Source organism: Mus musculus, chromosome 11 (assembly GCF_000001635.26).
Source record: "Mus musculus strain C57BL/6J chromosome 11, GRCm38.p6 C57BL/6J".
Classification (NCBI taxonomy): domain Eukaryota; kingdom Metazoa; phylum Chordata; class Mammalia; order Rodentia; family Muridae; genus Mus; species Mus musculus.
This window is the reverse complement of record NC_000077.6, coordinates 72,838,368-72,857,422: the sequence shown is the minus strand read 5'-3', so window position 1 is coordinate 72,857,422 and position 19,055 is coordinate 72,838,368. Positions and strand designations below refer to the sequence as shown.

General features: G+C 42.9%; 1 protein-coding gene across 3 annotated transcripts in view; it reads right to left on the bottom strand.

Annotated features, from left to right (window-relative positions):
* Zzef1 (zinc finger, ZZ-type with EF hand domain 1) overlaps nucleotides 1–19,055 on the bottom strand; it is a 130,971-nt gene that overhangs the window by 69,698 nt on the left and 42,218 nt on the right. For all 3 annotated transcript variants that reach the window (XM_006532601.4, XM_006532602.4, NM_001045536.2), the window contains exons 10-16: nucleotides 14,076–14,167; nucleotides 12,936–13,084; nucleotides 8,670–8,781; nucleotides 6,652–6,864; nucleotides 5,489–5,589; nucleotides 4,095–4,264; nucleotides 1,907–2,040 (exon numbers count right to left, since the gene is read on the bottom strand). In XM_006532601.4, the coding sequence (XP_006532664.1) occupies nucleotides 1,907–2,040; nucleotides 4,095–4,264; nucleotides 5,489–5,589; nucleotides 6,652–6,864; nucleotides 8,670–8,781; nucleotides 12,936–13,084; nucleotides 14,076–14,167 (971 nt within the window). The remainder of the gene's footprint in view (nucleotides 1–1,906; nucleotides 2,041–4,094; nucleotides 4,265–5,488; nucleotides 5,590–6,651; nucleotides 6,865–8,669; nucleotides 8,782–12,935; nucleotides 13,085–14,075; nucleotides 14,168–19,055) is intronic.

Below are 19,055 nucleotides of genomic sequence, written 5' to 3'. Positions count from 1 at the left end.
GAAATTAGCAGTGATTAAGAAAAGACTAGGATCACTGGGGTAAAATCTTCTGGGGAAGTGTTTCCTCAAAAGTCAGCACACAGAAGCCGTGTTCCAGAGGGGGCCAAGTTGTACCCTGAAACGGCAGCTGAACTTGGTAAGATATAAGAATCATCCAGGTGGTACTGGTTTTGAAGGCACAAAGAAGTCATGAAAAGCAACCAAGGCTTGGTACGTTGAGCGGCCAAGAAAGGTCATTGGAGAAGAAACAGACTCAGTAGCAGCTGAAGGCCAGAGCTGAAGGAATTGTGGAGAGAAGCTGAGGCTTAACACCAGATGAAGAGGGGCCAGCAGAGGCTATTGGTGAAAAGTGCAGTCCAGTTGCAGCAAGAGACCCTAGCATTTTAGAGATGGCAGTACCATGGGATGACTGCCAAGAACAGCAACAAGTGTGGAGTGGAGTCAGCTTAAGCCTAGGAGACAAGCTGTGTGTGCTGCAGAGGACAGAGCCAGAGACGTGACCCGAGTTCTGTGGAGGAGCCTGGAAGATTGTGAGTGAATCCCAGTATCAGACATTGGGCTATTTATACACTTGGAATTTGGGGTTGTTTGCTTTGATGGTGACTGTGCCCTGGTTCTTCCCTCTTGAAGTACAAAAAAGTATTTAACTTATTTTTGATTTTTTAGGAGCCCATAGTTGACTTTGAATTTTTAAACAGATTTTGGAATTTACAAAGACTCTGGATTTTAAGAGAGACTAAATATTTTAAAGAGACTGGATTTTTAAAGACTGCAGGGCTTTTACATTTTGGAATGCTTATGTTACAATGTTGATATTCATGTGTGATCTTGGGGATGAACAAGGAAGGAAATATTATGGCTTAATAGTGATCCTAAACACCAATTTCGATGTAAGGCACTAAGGGAGATTCCAGAGGATTTAAGACCTAGGCCTCTACTTGGTACAGTACAGTTGGGAAGATAAGAGATGGTCACAATGAACACAGTTGCCTAACGAGAGAATTGTTTAGCAACATAAAAATTAGCAGTGCTTTTAATTCATGATGATGTAAAGTGAAAAAACAAAACAAAACAAAAAACAACAAAAAACACCCAACCTAATCCCTCTCTGAAGGGATGAACAGAGAGAACGAAACAAGGCTGCTTTGCTAAAAGACACTAACACCATTCAAGTGGCCAAATGCCTTCTATGTTTCACGTGTGGCACATGCTAACAACAACGACGATGACAAAAACAAAAGTAATTCATTCAGCTACCTGATGAATGCTTCCAGCAAATAAATGCAAGAGTATTTGGTATAAAATGTTCCATTTGACACTATAGTGCTTTTAACTATGAAAAGCACCTTCTACCCTGGTACTGAATCTGAGTAATGTAGGAGGGGGGGGCCCTAGGAGGGTAAGAAGAACCAGCTGAGGAGTCACACCCCATTAGATTTTCTTCAGTTATATACTGAGATAGTTATGAATAAAATTGGTCAGGGATTTACTTCAAAATGACACTGGGTGGGTGTGTATATTGAAAAGTAAGTGAGGTATATCACAGATACACCTCAAGATTAGCCTGAGTATATATATATATATATCACAGATATACCTCAAGATTAGCCTGAGTGCCACTGTCAAAGTTAGGTGATGAGGATTCACTATGTTATTCCTTTAAATTTTTCTCATAATTTGGGAAAGAAAAGATAAAAATTCGATTGTCGGCAAGTCATAAGAGTGGAAACTACACTGTGACTAAGCAAGAGAATAAACTCTGAAATCCAAATTGAGCACAGTGCCTGTCCTTTAAAATCTCACACAAAGCTCTGCGTATAGTGAGCACATCAGAAAATGCTGTCATGTGTTTAGAGAAGATAAAGACTAACTCAGTCATGGAATCCACACTTCGGTACATAATTACCATCATGGTGAAGAGCTGGCTTCTCCGGGTCTGTCGATCAGGAAAGAAGATGGCAGCCCCATTGAGAAGAGTGTTTCTCACTTCTTGTTTTAGGATCTCCATGGGCATGGAATTTCCATTAGGTTTATCTACCACTAATGAGAAAGAACAATGGATCAGCTCTAACACATTCCTTCTATTCCCTAACTAACCTGATTACAAATCACTACTCTCCACTTTGTCCTTTGTACCAGAGCAAACGATTTCTTTGTATAGATTTAGCAGTATAGGCAAGTTAGTTTTTATTGACATATGACTAAAACAAAGACTACCTGGACAAGTTTCTATATCTTGATTTCTCTGTTCTCTTGAGACACACTTGAGATAAAGACTTAAAAGGTTCTCAGATGTGGCATGTGCTTCATCCTCAACTGTTATTATAGTCTCTCTCTCTCTCTCTAAGGGCCTCATCCAGAGTCTTGAATGACATTGAGGTTGAAAAGTGTGAAAGTAATTACCCTCAATAAAATAGAACTGTATCTGAAACTGGAGGAAGTCAGCTGTATAAGAACAAACCCTCAACTCAAAACAGTAATCCAAAAGGTATCAAAAAAATTCTCCTGTTGTGACAGGGATATAAATCAGATGGCAGAGTGCTTGCCTAGCATTTGTGAAGCTCTGGGTTTGAGGCCCAGGACTATATAAAAATGAGTTTTGTGAACAAGAAAAAGATCATCCTGAGTAAGGTAACCCAGACCCAGAAAAAGAACCATGGTATACACTAACTTCTGAGTGGATATTAGTCATAAAGGTCAGGGTAACTATGCTGCAATGCACAGTCCCAAAGAAGCTAAGTAACAAGGAGGGCCCAAGGGGGACACTTGAATCTCACTGAGAAGGGGAAATAAATTAGACATGTGAGAGTGGGCAGTGGAGGCAGGGGACTGTGTCGGGGAGGGAGTGGGAATGAAAACAGGAGGGATGAGTCGGGGGAGGATGGAGGGAGAAAGTACAGGGAAACAACTAGGGGTTGGGGGAATCTCTGGGACGAACTAGAAATCTAGGACAATGGAAACTCCCAGGAATCCATGAGGGTGACCCCTGATAAGACTCCTAGCAATGAGGGATTATGGACCCTGAACAGGCCATCTCCTGTAACCAGCAAGACTTCCAATGGATAGATTGGGACACCAACCCAGCCACAAAACCTTAGATCCATAATCTGTCCTGCCTACAAGATGTGCAGGGATAAAAGATGGAGCAGAACTTGAGGGCTGGGCCAACCAATGACTCACCCAACTTGAAACACTCATGCCATGAGAGGGAGCTCAACCCTGACACTATTAATAATACTCTGCTATACTTGTAGACAGGAGCATAACTGTCATCTGAGAGGTTTTACCCAGCAACTAATGGAAACAGAGGCAGGGACTGAAAGCCAAACATTAAGCAGAGCTTGGGGAATCCTATGGAAGAGGGGACAAGGATACCACAAGAAAACCTACAGAATCAACTAACCTGGGTCCGTAGGGGCTCATAGAGACCAGGCTGCCAACCAGAGAGCATGCATGGGATGGACCTAGGCCCTCTGCACACATGTAACAGTTGTGCAGCTGGGTCTTCACACGAGACTCCTAAATCAGGAGCAAGGGATGCCTCTGACTACATTGCCTGCCTTTGGATCCCTTTCCCCTAACTGGGCTGCCTAGTCTAGCCTCAATAGAAGATGTGCCTAGTCTTACTGCAATTTGATACGCCAAAGCTAAATGATACTCATAGAGGCCTCACCTTTTCTGAGAAGGAGTGGATGGGAGGAAGTGAGGTGAGAGGGAGGGACTAGGAGGGGAGGAGAGAAGGGAAGCTGTGACCAGGATGTAAAGTGAATTAAAAAACTTTAAAAACCCTGAGTATTGTGTTATAATTCCTATTCCTATAATTCCTATTGCCTATAATTTCATTACCCAGGAGGTAGAAACAGGAAGATTATTCGCAACCATTTAAGTGAGCCAGAGGCAAGCTGGGATACATGAGACCCATTCTTAAGGAAAAAAAGAAAGAAAAGGAACAGAGGGAGGGAGGCAGAAAAGCAGGTTCATGTAGCACCAATCTCTTTCTGGCTCACATAATCACTAGACCCTCATACTTCTATAGTCAAGTGGCTTATAGTCACCAGTGCAAAGTCACATTCAAGGCACACCCCAGCACCTACCATTACATAAGTGTGTGTAGAGCTCCTTGGCAGCCTGTATTCCCTCAGAGCGTTGCGCTGTAGGCTTCTCCTCCTCTGAGGCAGCTTGTGGGTCACCCTGCAGCACTGAGAAGCAGCTCTGCAGGAGCTTCAGCAGAAGGGTCTGTGCACAGATACATTCTTCCCTTCGGCTGCAGAGGACAAAGACCATCAGAGAGCAGAACAGCAGGTACCGTGTACCCTCCCTCAAGAGAGCAGGCTCAGTAAAGGAACGCCAAGCCAGAGGAAGCTGGGAGGAACACAAGGAACACTGCCAGACACCGGAAACAGACCCTGTCTGAATGCCCACTGGGGAAGGAGGCATATTTCTGATTTTGTTACTTCACCTGTAAAATGTGGAGACTAAACATGTCCTTCACTTAAAAGGCTGTGATCAGAACAAAAGAGTCATAAACTTTGAAACTTTTTTCCTGATTCTGGAATATTTGCACATGCACGCATCAGAGGGGAGGGGAAATGGACAGGAGAGAGAAGAAGGCTCTCTTGGGAGTCAGGGTCCAAGTTTAAACATGAAATTCATGGAGTTAGAGAGATGGCTTGTTCCAGAATCATAAGAACTGGCATTCATGTCCCAGTGCCCTTGTAACAAGCTAGGCATACCTGTGAATAACCCAGCTCTAAGGTGTGTAACCCAGCTCTAAGGTGTGTGTGTGTGGTGGTGGTGGTGGTGGGCACAAAAGACAGGAGGGTTTCTGGGGCTTACTGGCTTCTAGCCTAGCTAAGAAAATGGAATATCCAATGTTCTCTTCTGGCCTCTACATACACATAGGTCCACATACCCACACACATGAGCATAAACTCATACAAACACATAAATAAACAAATGGATAATTTTTTAAATATGAAACTCATTTGTTTTGTGTACAATTTTTTTTTCAGTGCTGGGGACTGAAGCCAGGGCCTTGTGCATGCTTACAAGCTCTATGTTACTAGAGACTGAAGCCAGGGCCTGCGCAGGCTAAGTAAGCACTGTGGCTGTGGCTGGATAACTATTCCCAGCCATACAGTATTTTTAGCTCAGCTTGCATTTTGACTGTGATTTGTGATATGAAGTGAGATGTGGAATTTTCCACTTGTGGCATAAAAACATTTTTCAATTTTGTAATTTTGAATTAGAGATGTTCAACCTACAACACCATAATGTCTAACCTGTTTATCCTATCAGCTGTGAGGACAGTCAATAAGGAAATGGTTGAGAAATGCTTCCTAAAAATGTTATAGAAATTTGAGGGCCATTTTCAATAATCAAATCTTTCAAATCAGAAGAATACATACAAGAAAAAAATGTTTAGAAGGAAAAAATATCCATTTCAGCTTTGCTTATGATTGTCACTTTATAACAAGTTCTGACCTACTTTTGCTTTAATTTACTGTAAAATTTCCAGAAGATCTGCAAATCAAGACCCGCAAAGTCCAGGAAAGACTTATGTTTTAAGCCACTTTCCTTTTGCTGCATCTAAAAAATGATAAAGACAAGAAAAAAAGCAAAATTAAAAAATATATTTACAGAAATATTGAGATGTATCATTTACTTGCTATGGTTAAGAAGTAAGATGACCCACCTGAGTGAAATTTTCATACAACTCAGAAATGTGTGTGTATGTGTATGTGTGTTTCTATGTACATGTGTGCCTAGGTGCATGTGTGTGTCTGTGTATATGTATATGTTTGTGTCTGTAATGTATCTTTGTGTGGTCTATGTATGTGTGTCTTTGTGTGTCTATGTGTCTATATGTGCACACGTGCATGCAAATGTATGTAATACACACGTGGCCACAGAGGCTCTGACTTCATAAACATCAGCCTAACTTTACATGATAGTGGTGCCCAGGATTATCCTGACTTCCCTACATGTGAGCTGCACGTCTGTTGTAACCTAGCTACTATCACTAGGCCTCTCTTCTTTTTTGCTGTGATAAGAGTTCTTAGTGAACAGAGACCCAAACACCATCTGTACACTGGCTCAATAGCTTCTTGTGCAATGAAGAGAAAAGAAAGCTAAGGGTGGACACTGCTATACACACACAAGTTTTTCCCTGAAGTATTCCACAGTGGTGGCAGTACGACTCTCTTGAGTGAACTGATACAATGATTTACTAGTAACTGTAAAAGTCAGCATCAAACCCCAAATATTTAAAATTCAAATCCTGATAGTTTAGTCACGTTAGTAAATGAAACTCCCCTCCAGATATGAGAAGTAATTTTAAGACTTAAAGAAGATCTCATGATGCTGCTGTGTTTGCCAACCCTGGGCAAGCACAAGTAGGGACAGTACCATGTGCCTGCAGGTCTACTCCATGGGACCTTACAACAATGGCCACACACCATGTGGTATTCCACAGACTGGTGCCAAAGTCCACTCTCTCCAGCCTTTTTATATTATCGTGCAGTAAAATATCTGCTATATTCATCAATGCTGCCATCACTTCAGCGGGGCTAAGTCTCAAAGGTCGCCCACTTCCCTTGACACTGTCAGTCACTTCTAGGGGAGTGTTGTATAATAATGGAAGAAACCTACCAGGTCATGGGAAAGCTGCTGGATGAACTGCAGAGTCCTAAGAAGCAGGGTGGCCCCATGAATATTCTCTGTGTCCCTTCTACAGTGGGCATAGAGGATGCTTTGTTCCGCTTCTGCCCTTGCAGGCCGGAGGTACCCACTGATGCTTAAGCCTTGCACGCCCAACCGTTCAGCTGACTCCTGGCGGGTGCAGAGGAACTTCACCATCAAGAACTAGAAAGGATAAAAGAAAAGGACTTGGAATCCCTAAGTACAATGAAAGAACACTGAAAGGCCTTTTTAGAAAAGTTCTTGGTTTTAACAAACATTTTATAAAGCAACATCATGCCCAGTACTTGAAACAGAATAAATTCAGTATCTTCAGGCAACAGAAAAAAAGACAAAATGCAGAATAAGTCAGGTTTTGTTAGGGTCATACCAAGAACAGTGGCCTTCTGAAAGGCAAATATCCAGGCAGGAGTGAGAGAAGTATGTTTGCTTTTTAAGACAAAAACCATGTATTTGATGAAAACAGCGCCCTAAGAAATCACTTCAGTGATCCAAGCAGCACATGCAAGTCACGCACTGGAAGCAAGGCTCTGCTCTGCTCTGTGCTCTGCTCTGCTCTGTGCTCTGCTCTGCTCTGTGCTATCCTCTGCTCTGCTCTGCTCTGTGCTATCCTCTACTCTGTGCTCTGCTCTGCTCTGCTCTGTGCTATCCTCTACTCTGTGCTCTGCTCTGCTCTGTGCTATCCTCTACTCTGTGCTCTGCTCTGCTCTGCTCTGTGCTATCCTCTGCTCTGTGCTCTGCTCTGCTCTGTGCTATCCTCTGCTCTGCTCTGCTCTGCTCTGTGCTATCCTCTGCTCTGCTCTGCTCTGCTCTGTGCTATCCTCTACTCTGTGCTCTGCTCTGCTCTGCTCTGTGCTATCCTCTGCTCTGTGCTCTGCTCTGCTCTGCTCTGCTCTGCTCTGCTCTGCTCTGTGCTATCCTCTGCTCTGCTCTGCTCTGTGCTATCCTCTACTCTGTGCTCTGCTCTGCTCTGTGCTATCCTCTGCTCTGTGCTCTGCTCTGCTCTGTGCTATCCTCTGCTCTGTGCTCTGCTCTGCTCTGCTCTGCTCTGCTCTGTGCTATCCTCTGCTCTGCTCTGCTCTGTGCTATCCTCTGCTCTGCTCTGCTCTGTGCTATCCTCTACTCTGTGCTCTGCTCTGCTCTGCTCTGTGCTATCCTCTGCTCTATGCTCTGCTCTGCACTGCTCTGTGCTATCCTCTGCTCTGTGCTATCCTCTACTCTGTGCAAATAAAGCCAAGTGTTGCCGAAGTTAAGCTTGGGGCAAACTGCTCCCTCAAGGGAAAGTTCCTCTCATAACAGCCTTGCTGTCTTATTTCCAGTTTCACGTTGTAGTTATTTATTTTATACATGTGGGCACATGTATCTCACAGTGTGCTTGTAGAGGTGAAAGGACAAACTGAAGGAGTTGGTTCTCTCCTTCTATATTGGTCCCAGGGATCAAACTCAGGTCCTGGGCTTGGCAGCAAGTGTCTTTACCTACTGGGCAACTCACTAGTATTAAAGGCCTTTCTGAAATTTATTACTCAAATGCATAGATATGCATTGAGCACATACTGTGTGTGAACTCTGAAGAGAGTTCTCTTACTTATTCTAAGATTTATTCTTAAGAAAAATAAATGACATGGCCAGGCAGTTACTACTCTCAGAACTGGGGGAACAAACGCATTCCTCTTGCATCTATGCCTGGGTACTACTTACTGCAGTGTGCCTTTCTGACACATCTCAACCAAACTAAAGATTATGGTCCAATCCACTTCCAGCACTTGGCATAATTTCACACTCTCTTTCAGATGAAGTCTTCTCTGGTAAACCCTAGGGTGGGTTAAACCTCCCTCTGTCATAGTCATATCACATCTGTCTCTCCCAACCCCTCTAACGTTCCAGTGTTGGCTCAGAGCTAGTGCAGTTAGCAATGTTTGTAGAAAGGGAAAGCAGGTAAATGAGTGAAGGACAACCTGGCTACTGCTTACTTTGGCAACTCTGCACTGTTGTAACTTGACATCTGCTTCATCCCACTCTTCTTCTAGCTCAAACCAGCCAATAGGATCATCCTCTCCAAGGTCATCAGATGAGCAACCAATCCTGCGAATGAATACAAATGTAATCATAGACATTTTCTTGCTTCAAAGTTTCTCCAGAGACTGACAAGGTCTCATCCAAATGTTATTTAAGCCAGGCATTTCCAGTGAGATGGAAGAGCGACATACCAGGATGGGCATTTCTGGTAATCACTGAGGAAGAGGCAAGAGTGGCTTCCCTTGCCTAGGTCTGACTAATGTGTGTATAATTACCCTGAGGTCTGAGTCATGTACAAACAACTGAAGGGGTTGATGCCTCATATCCTGGAGCTCTCAAATCTCAGGCTTCACAGACCTCTGTTGATTAGCAAGTCCTCCAAAGGAAGCATTCCATCCTTAAAACAAAGGATAATTGCATCTTTCTCCTTAAAAGCTGAATGGGTAAGTGCTGCTCCCTCTTCAGCAGGCACTCTTTCAAGCACCATTCTTGGTTAGTTGGTTGGGTGGGTGGACAGGTGGTTGGTTGGTTGGCTGGCTGGTTGGTTAGAGACAGTTTCACTAGGTAGCCTTAGCTACTCTGGAACTCACTATGTTGCTATAACAGACATTTGCTTGCCTCTACCTCCCAAGTGCTGAGATTAAAGGCCACCATGCATGACTTCAAGTTTCCATTGTTAAAATCTCATACTACTTGGCCTATGACTCAACTCTCACACTAATAGCTCACTGTATAAGCATGTCTAGCAATCACAGATAACTATGGGGAAAAGTGAAGAAAATGTACAACAGGATCTGGAACAAAGGAAAAATTTTATTCTCTTCCTCACACAAATATTTCTTGGTAGAAATCTTTTGTGGTATAATTGATTATAACAGGACAGGTGGAATTTGCTAAGCCCTAATTGTCGATGAGTCTCATCCATCATACATGTTTGAGGAATTTTAAATGTATTCTTTGAGGGCATACTATCTCAGTGGTATGGCATTTGCCCAGCATATGTGAGAACTTGGTTCTATCCTCAGCTATGTAGCCCAGGCTGACCTTGAACTCTCAATGTCTTTCTATCCTCCTGCCACCATGCCTGGCAGAAAGTCTACTCAAAAGAGTCTGCAACCTAAAAAAACTGGCAGAGTCAGGTACTGGAGAAGCAAGTTCTCTCACTAAACCACACTGTACAGTGGGCAGATGCTGTCTCCGGAGCATAGTGCCAGAAAAACACAACAAAATGGTCAAGAAAATGTTATTTCCAACTGGAGAGAGACTGATATTATATGTAGGCCAACTAAGTTGGCCTACATTGAAGAATAACTCAGGCTAAAACCAGATCAAATCATTAAGGGACTCATCAATAGGCCTGTATTTAGGTTAAAAAAAAAACCCATCCTGCATAAGATATGAAAGACCTTGTTTGACAAAAAGTTTAGAGGAAAAGACCTATTTTAATATCCCAAGAGTGAGAACACAGTTGCTTAAAATTAGGTGGTGCCTGCAGCCATTATTAAAAAAGAAATCATGCTGGGTATGGTGATGGAAACCTGTAAGCCTAGCACACAGGAAGCTGAGGCGTTCTGAACTGCCCAAGCTAATAAGACCTAATCTCAAGAAACAAACCACAAACAAGACAGGCAATGAAGGAAAAGAGGAGGAAAAGAAAGGAAGAGGAAGAAAGAAAGAAAAAGAAGACTTAGGTCCTTCCTATAACTACTAAATCAGACCTGTATTTTCACAGGATCTCCTGGGAAATACAATAGCCCAGAAGGCAAGTCCAGGGCTCTGATTCACAGTGATAACTTCCTAGCAGCAATAAGGAGGACAATGCTATCTGATGAGTCAGCAGTGACCTCTGTAGCAATGTCTACTTTAAGCCTTCATCTTAATGACCCACCCACACCCATCCCCTGATTTCTGAAGGTATGTATGGCCTGGCTTGTCCCCTATTCTCTAAGTTTTCTGTTGTCTCTTAACTAGTGCTGCTCATCAGGGTGACCTGTAGCCTGTAGTCTGGCTAGTCTACAGTCCTCCAGAACCATGTCTTCTATCTCTACATTTTCCTTTAGTTTTGTTTGAGACAGGGTCTTAATCTAGGTTGGTCTTGAACTCTCAGCAATCTTACCTCAGCTTCCTGAATGCTGGGATTATAGTCATGAGGCTACATACCTGGACCCTATGTTTTTAATTAACATTTCAAAGACTGTCATGTCTGTCCCTACAATACAAGAGTCTCTTCTAAGCTGCTGACCTGTTTGTCCTACTGGCTGTAGGACATCTCAAATCTTCCCAAGAGGGCTAACATTGAGTTACCTGTCTTCCCATAATCCTGCTTCTCCCTGGAGCATGTACTAGTTCAGAACAGGGTACTACCAAGTTCTCCACCTGCCCGAACTTGGTGCTGCCAGCCTCCTTTCCTCTTCTGCTCTCTACTCAGTCATCCCCAGGGCCCACAGCATCAAGCCACCTTGCTCCTCCTCCTCCGCTGCTGCTGCTGCTGCTGCTGCTGCTGCTTTAGAGGTCTTGTGCTGGTCTAGGCCACTCTTACTTTCAGCTTCCTGGGCAACACGCTTACTCGCAGCCTCTGGCTCTCTGTTTGCTTTCCTCTATTCATGATGTTGCAGCACAAGCCTGAGCAGTTCTTCCAGAACACACCTGACTTCCTTCATATTCTCTTACCTCCCCAATAACAAGCTCTACCCTCTGTCTGCTTGCCTCCCCACTACACACATGTGCTTCAAAGAGAAACTAAGACCTCAAACAAAGACATTTCTACTGACCTGGCCTCTCCCAGCTCTCCAGCTCTGTCCTTTGCCACCCTTCCCAACAGTGCAGCTTAGCCATACAATCACCTTCACACACTGCTTCTTCAAGCACCTACTTAGTGTGTAATTCACTCTTCAGAAACATCATAGCACTGCTCACTGGCTCAGGGCTACATTTCCTGTCAAGTAAGGCCTGCTATCTGCTCCCAGAGGTCTCCCGTATAGCATTCATTACACAGCTGACACTGTCTCCTGGCAGGAAGCTCTCTATGGTCACTACAGTGACCCCTCTGGTACTTTTTCCACTGCAGGACCTTCAATGCATCAGGCCCAGCACATAATAGATGTTTAATAAGTATTTTCAATGAAAGTTTGAGGAGGCTGGAGACAAGGCTCAGAATTAACACAGCGTGTTCTTTCAGAAGATCCAGGTTTGGTTCTTAGCATCTGCATGGCAGCTCCCAATCACTCATAACACCAGTTCTAGGGGATCCAATGCAGCCTTCTGACCTTCATGGGCAGTAGGCATACACATGGCGCAGGTATACACACCACCAAACTGTAGCTGGTCTTTGCTACTTTATGGGTTCTTCCTTTTCCCACTCTTTATCCTAACTCCCCCAGTTTTACCCCCTATCAGTAGATAGGAGAGAAAAAAGGATAGAGGGGAGAGAATAATTAGGAAAATTCCTGAATCTAATGTCTTTCTTGACCACAGCTACTAACAAACTGCAACCAACCTCCCTAAATGACTAACAACCACTGACCCTGCCTCTTAGGGGACTCATATTTATGTACCCTCTGAAAAGTTCTCAGAATTCCAAAGTCACACAATCACAGAAATATTTACATCTGGCAAAACAACACTTCTGCTAAAGCACAAGACAAATCATGATCAGCTGCTGAGGAAAGTTTGAAGCAGCCCCATATCCCTACACCTGGGGTTAAAACAAAAGCACATTCTTATATTTCTGTGTTTCTAAAAGAACCAAAAATTCCAGAATTCTTAAAAAAATGTCACTATAGGCTGGGCAGTGGTGGCAAACACGCCTTTAATCCCAGCACTTGGGAGGCAGAGGCAGGCGGATTTCTGAGTTCGAGGCCAGCCTGGTCTACAGAGTGAGTTCCAAGACAGCCAGGGCTATACAGAGAAACCCTGTCTCAAAAAAAAAAAAAAAAAGAAAATAACAATGACTTCTGGCCTCTGTGGTGGGTTACTGTCACCTTTTCTATAAGCATAATTCAACAATAAAGATACATCCTTTTTTTTTTTTAAGACAGGGTCTTACTATATAGTAATGGCTAGCCTAGAACTCACTATTTTAGATGAGGCTAACCCCAAACTCACAAAGGTCCACTTGCTTCTGCCTCCCAAGTGCCTCCCAATTAAAGGCATGCAATCCCGCATCCAGCGAGAGAATAGATGCAATTTTATTGACCACACAGACTCTCTCTGGGCTGTACCTGCTTTTTACGAACTGCCTCAGTTCCTGGAGTTTCCATTTGTCATATTTTTCAAACCGTTTGAAGTGTTCTTCTGCGTGAAACTTATTAGAAGGCGAGTTATAGGCAAAGACCAGCCCACACTGAGCACCAATGCCACCACGGCGAACCTGGGAACAGAGGCAAACATTCTCTGCTGATTTGTCTCCGGTTGACATAGACAGCTTATGGCACAGTGAAACCAATAAAATGCTATTCCATGTTACTACGCCCTGCAAGTAAGGCGGCTATTTCCTCTAAAACATTAGCTTGGCTCTCTCCATTCTTATAGTCACACTCCTCAGAGACTTAAAACTGAATCTAAATTTGCACACTTGCCCTCTGCCAGAGGACTGAGACAGAGGAAGATAATTACTGTATACCCAATGACAGGCAAGGATCTATGGAAACATAACCCAATCACTTTTTTAAAACAAACACACAAACAAGCAAATAAAAACAGGGCCTCTCTATGTAGCTCTGGTTGTTCTATAACTCATTATGTAGAACAGGCTGGCTTTGAATTCACAAAATCCACTGCTTCTGCCTCCTGAGTGCTGGGATTAGAGGTGTGTTCCACCACACCTAGCTCAATTCACTTTAAAACTTTTATTTTTTTTTTTGTGTTTGAGTATTTGCTTACAGATCTGTTTGCACACCACATGCATGCCAGGTTCCACATGGTGAGTCATCACAAGGCTACTGGGAATGGAACTCAGGCTCTCTAGAAGAGCACCTAGTGCTCTTAACTGCTGAGCCATCTCCCCAGTCCCTAATTCACCTTTGAAGAGCACTACAACTACTTAAGAAGGTGGAAGAGAAATTACCATAATTCTTTTTTTGTTTGTTTGTTTGTTTTATTTTTCTCTTTATTTTTTTCACACAAGCCAGTGAGTAACCTGTTTTAACAACATATTAACTTGACAGCAATTTTGTGTAAGCTGCAAACCAAATGAAAAGACAAAAGACTGCCTTTATAGGCCTCTTACTTAGAAGTATGTTTTTTCTCACCAAATACAGTAGCTAATATCTAACACTGCAGAAGTGGTCATGAATCAAGGGGATGGAGCAAACATCACAGCCCTTATAGAGTGGGCTTAGCAAAGACTGCACAGTAATTACCATAATTCTGATCTGTGTAACTTGGAAGGCAGAGTCACTTCCTGTAGAAAAAATAGTACTTGCTCTCGTTTTTCCAGTCTCTGTAAGAAAACCTAAGAAAAAGGAAAAGAAAGAGAAAGTTAGGACGTTTGAGTCATGGTTACAGCCCCGAAGATCTAGTATCAACAAAAGCAAGGGTAGCCAGCCTATCTGGTACCTTTGTGACAATTAGAAAAACAATACCTCTTTAGCAGATGTGGCTCCCTCCCACATCTCTACCTTCTGCAAAAAAGCAGTAAGAGATTCTCCAACACACACACACACACACACACACACACACACACACACACACACACGGTACAGTCTCCTCAGATTGTAATTTTCAATCAGAGACAGAATACTGTAGGGTCAACCATCTTCCTGAATCATCCCGAAAGCCATGACTAATGTTTGACTGAGTTGATTAAAAACAAGTGGGTTTAGCAACTGAAGGCTTCTTGAATACGCTGTCAGCAAAGGTTAGGACAGATGCTGAAACAGGAGGGGGATTATTGGGTGTTCTGTCTATTTCATTCTCAGTTATTGGTATCTTTTCCTGTCTCTAAGCTATTTTATAATTTTGTAAGTTGAATACTGAGGGTAATGCAAGTGTTTTTGTCTAAAGAAATATATATTTTAAAAAGAAAAGAAAAGAAAAGGAATGTAGCTGATTACTAACTGTAAGTAAATACCATCATCGGGCTTTGTGTTTTATGATTTTTCCTTTAACTATTGATACTGTTTCTTCCTTCCTTTGTCTAAAAGTCTGATGTGTTCATTTGCAGTTGTATGAGTCATATACCTTTTTTGGTTACAAATTATCTCTCAACTCACAAAAAGATCTGTTGTTAAACTCAAGGTGCAGCAGAGTAATGCAAGGACACGCTCAAGTCCATGCTCCTTGAGCTTTTCTCCTGGGGCCCTGACCTGATTTCAATCATTCTCCTGTAAAGCCAAAACACTGAAATGATGGTCATGTTCTTACTCCACACCTGAGTTTAATAACACAAACATTCCTAGACTCTGGGTTTCCACAAGACAATTGTGTAAAACGTGTTACAAGGACCAAGAAAATGAACCCAAGAGGTTCTTTGCTAACTCACAGACAGATGCTGTCCTGTGATCTGGTTCTATCAGGAATGAGAAGCAGTACAATGGCAAAAACCCATAAAACTACAACTCATGTTGTCAAATAGCAATTCTGCTTACAATTCTAAGAAAGCATGGTGCCAGAAATGCACACAATTCTAAGAGCAACACACCCACACAATCCTAATTGTCCCCAGAGTCCTAGATGAACCCATTTATGAGAACTGATTGTAATAGGATTTTAGGTTGGTTTTATTTTTCCTGTTTTTTTGAGACAGGGTTTCTCTGTGTAGCCCTGGCTGTCTTGGGACTCACTCTGTAGACCAGGTTGTCCTTAAACTTAGAGACTCACTTGCCTCTGCCTCCTGAATGCTGGGGTTAAAAGCATGTACCACCACTGCCTTGTAGCTCAGCTGGCCTGGCCTGTAACTCACTATGTAAACTGGGCTGGCCACAAACTCACAGATATTTGTCCGGCTCTGCTTCTGCACTACTTGGGTGAGATTAAAGGTGTGCCAGCATCTCAAGTCAAAATAAGTACTTTAAAAGTTTTAATTATTTGTTTATTTAATGTTATGTGTTTATATGGGTGCCATAATGGATACATGTGTGCTCACAGAGGCCAGAAGAGGACATCAGAATCCCTGAATCTGGAGTTACAAGTGTTAGGAACTGAACTGTGGTCCTCTATAAGAGTAGCCTTGTCGGGTGTGGTGGCACACGCCTTTAATCCCAGCACTCGGGAGGCAGAGACAGGCGGATTTCTGAGTTCGAGGCTAGCCTGGTCTACAAAGTGAGTTCCAGGATAGCCAGGGCTACACAGAGAAACCCTGTCTCGAGAAAAAAGAAAAAGAAAAAGAAAAAGAGAAAGAAAAAGAAAAAGAAAAAAAAGAACCACCTCTCCATTACTAAAATAAATGTTTTTTGTTTGTTTGTTTTGTTTTTAAAAGAAGGAATATATTGTAGAGGTAGATATAGACTGTCCTCTGACGTATACATGCCTGCTGGGGCACGTGTGCACCTGCACTCACACATTCATACTCACATATATAATAAGTGTAAAAAAAAACCAAATAAATGTGTCACCTTGTCTTGCTGTTTAAATTATTTTTTGGATAGGCTCTCACTATAGCCTGGGCTGGACTTGCACATCTGATACTCCTGCATCATCCTGGTGAATGCTAAAATTATAGGTGTGCACCACTTTGTCCCTTCCTGTCAATGACAGGAGTGAAACATTAACCAGTCATAGACTTAAAGGGTTTAATGCAGCTATACCTCCAGCTCCTATTGGCCAATTATCCTTTAAGACCCAAGTATTAGGGACAGTAACTTCATTCAGAAATTTAGGAACATTAACTGTGTCAAATGTCAAGATTCCGTCCCTGAGCATTCTTGGGTACTTTAGTAGCATCTGCCTACAACTGGGACATCTCACTTAAGAAGAGTACCCTCAAGAGAGCTTTTATTGCTCTAAGGGAGGTGGAGGGAGCTATTCTTCGTGTGTTGGTTCTTCACGCTCATTTCTGTAGCTGAGTAAGAAATCCACACAGAGCCCAAGTTTCAAGACAGCCAGAGCTGTGTGAAGACTCCCAAGAGAAGCTGAGAACTCCTGTCTATACCCCACACTCTAAACAACAGCAGCAGCAACAACAACATCAAACCAACAAAAACAGAAAATCTACCTGCCATAGTCCAAATCTAAAAATTCACCCACTCCAGTTAAGGAGAATAGGAAATGAAGGAGGCTGGCAAAAAATCCATGAAGAATAAGAAAGTATTCAAATCAGGCAAAGTGCAAGGCTGGCAAATAAGTCTTACAGATGAGAGAAGCCTGTGTAGATATTCAAACTGAACAGTGCTTAACCCCACACTATAAAGCAGGTGGGGGATACTGTTAAAGCAGGGTGGGGGTAGGACTGTAAAGCAGGCAGAGAATACATCTGTAGTCCTTGGGAGGCTAGGACAGGAGGACCATGAGGTTGAGGTCAGCCTGGGCAACACAGCAAGATCCTCTCTTAAAACTAAGCCAACAAGTACATATTCTGATGCCAAAAATTTTACTTCCAAAAATTCCAATTCTTGAGAGTAGAAGAAAAATGCAGAGGATCTTTAGCAAAGCCATTCTGAGTTTGTCAGGTTAAGGAACAATAAAGAGGCAAAGAACTGCCACCACCTCCTTCTAATATCCTACTCCACCCCCACCTGTGGGTAGCAGGTGGCTTGTTGTGCACAGCCTTCCATGTAGAGAAGATGGATGCTAAGAAGGAAAGTTCTTTGTGAAGGCTGGGCAGCTCAGAAGTGTAAGGAACCTTCTTGTTCAAAGTTTATTGTTTAAGAGGTCATCAAAGGACAGGAGGTACAACTGGGAACCTCCTTGGTACTGAGAATGAAAATAGGAACAGTACAGGTAACAGGCTTTGCTGAAGAAATCAGAAGCCTTCAGGTTCTGAGGAAAGCCACAACAAAACCAAATCCTGAAGAGGAAGGCCAGGCCAGTCAGTGTTGACAGCAGCTAGAACATTCTACTTTACTGAACCGGTAATACTCAAAGCAGTATAGTGAAAAGAAAAGACACACATACAGGACACTGACCAAGTGGTTTCCAAGATAGGGAAAGGCTCACAAATACACCTGCATCAGGAAAAGAGTCGACAGCAGAATGAAGCAGACACAAACATACATTTGTGCTAGAGATGAAGAAGATTGCTCCAACACATTAAATGCCAGTCCAGGTGTAATGTTCTTAAAGATGCTCTCGGACTCAATACTTTAAACCAACTCAACAGAAAGTCAATCTAAACTTTAAAACAATTAAATGCAGTAACTTTATCTATCTCAAAAAGAGGAGTCTTCTGCTGGTGGGATTGCAAGCTTGTACAACCACTCTGGAAGTCAGTCTGGAGGCTTCTCAGAAAATTGGACAGAGTACTACCGGAAGATCCAGCAATACCTCTCCTGGGCATATGCCCAGAAAAAGTTCCAACTGGTAATAAGAACACATGCTTCACTATGTTCATAGCAGCCTTATTTATAATAGCCAGAAGCTGGAAAGAACCCAGATGTCCTTCAACAGAAGAATGGATACAGAAAATGTGGTACATTTACACAATGGAGTACTACTCAGCTATTAAAAACAATGGATTTATGAAATTCTTGGACAAATGGATGTATCTGGAGGATATCCAATCACAAAAGAAGTCATTAGATATGCACTCACTGATAAGTGGATATTAGCCCAAAAACATAGAACACCCAAGATACATTTTGCAAAACACAAGAAAATCAAGAAGAGGGAAGACAAATGGGTGGATACTTCATTCCTCCTTAGAATAGGGAACAAAATACCAATGAAAGGAGTTACAGAGACAAAGTTTGGAGCTAAGATGAAAAGATGGACTATCAAGAGACTACCCCACCCGGGGATCCATCCCATAATCAGCCACCAAACCCAGACACTATTGCATATGCCAGAAAGATTTTGCTGAAGGGACCCTGTTATAGCTGTCTCATACGAGGCTATGCCAGTGCCTAGCAAATATAGACTCAGATGCTCAGTCATCTATAAGATGGAGCACAGGACCCCCAATGGAGAAGCTAGAGAAAGTACCCAAAGAGCTGAAGAGGTCTGCAACCCTATAGGTGGAACAACAATATGAACTAACCAGTACCCCCAAAGCTCATGTCTCTGGCTGCATATGTAGCAGAAGATGGCCTAGTCGGCCATCACTGGGAAGAGAGACCCCTTGATATTGCAAACTTTATATGCCCCAGTACAGGGGAACTGCCAGGGCCAAGAAGCGGGAGTGGGTGGGTAGGGGAGCAGGGCGGAGGGATGGTATAGGGAACTCTCAGGATAGCATTTGAAATGTA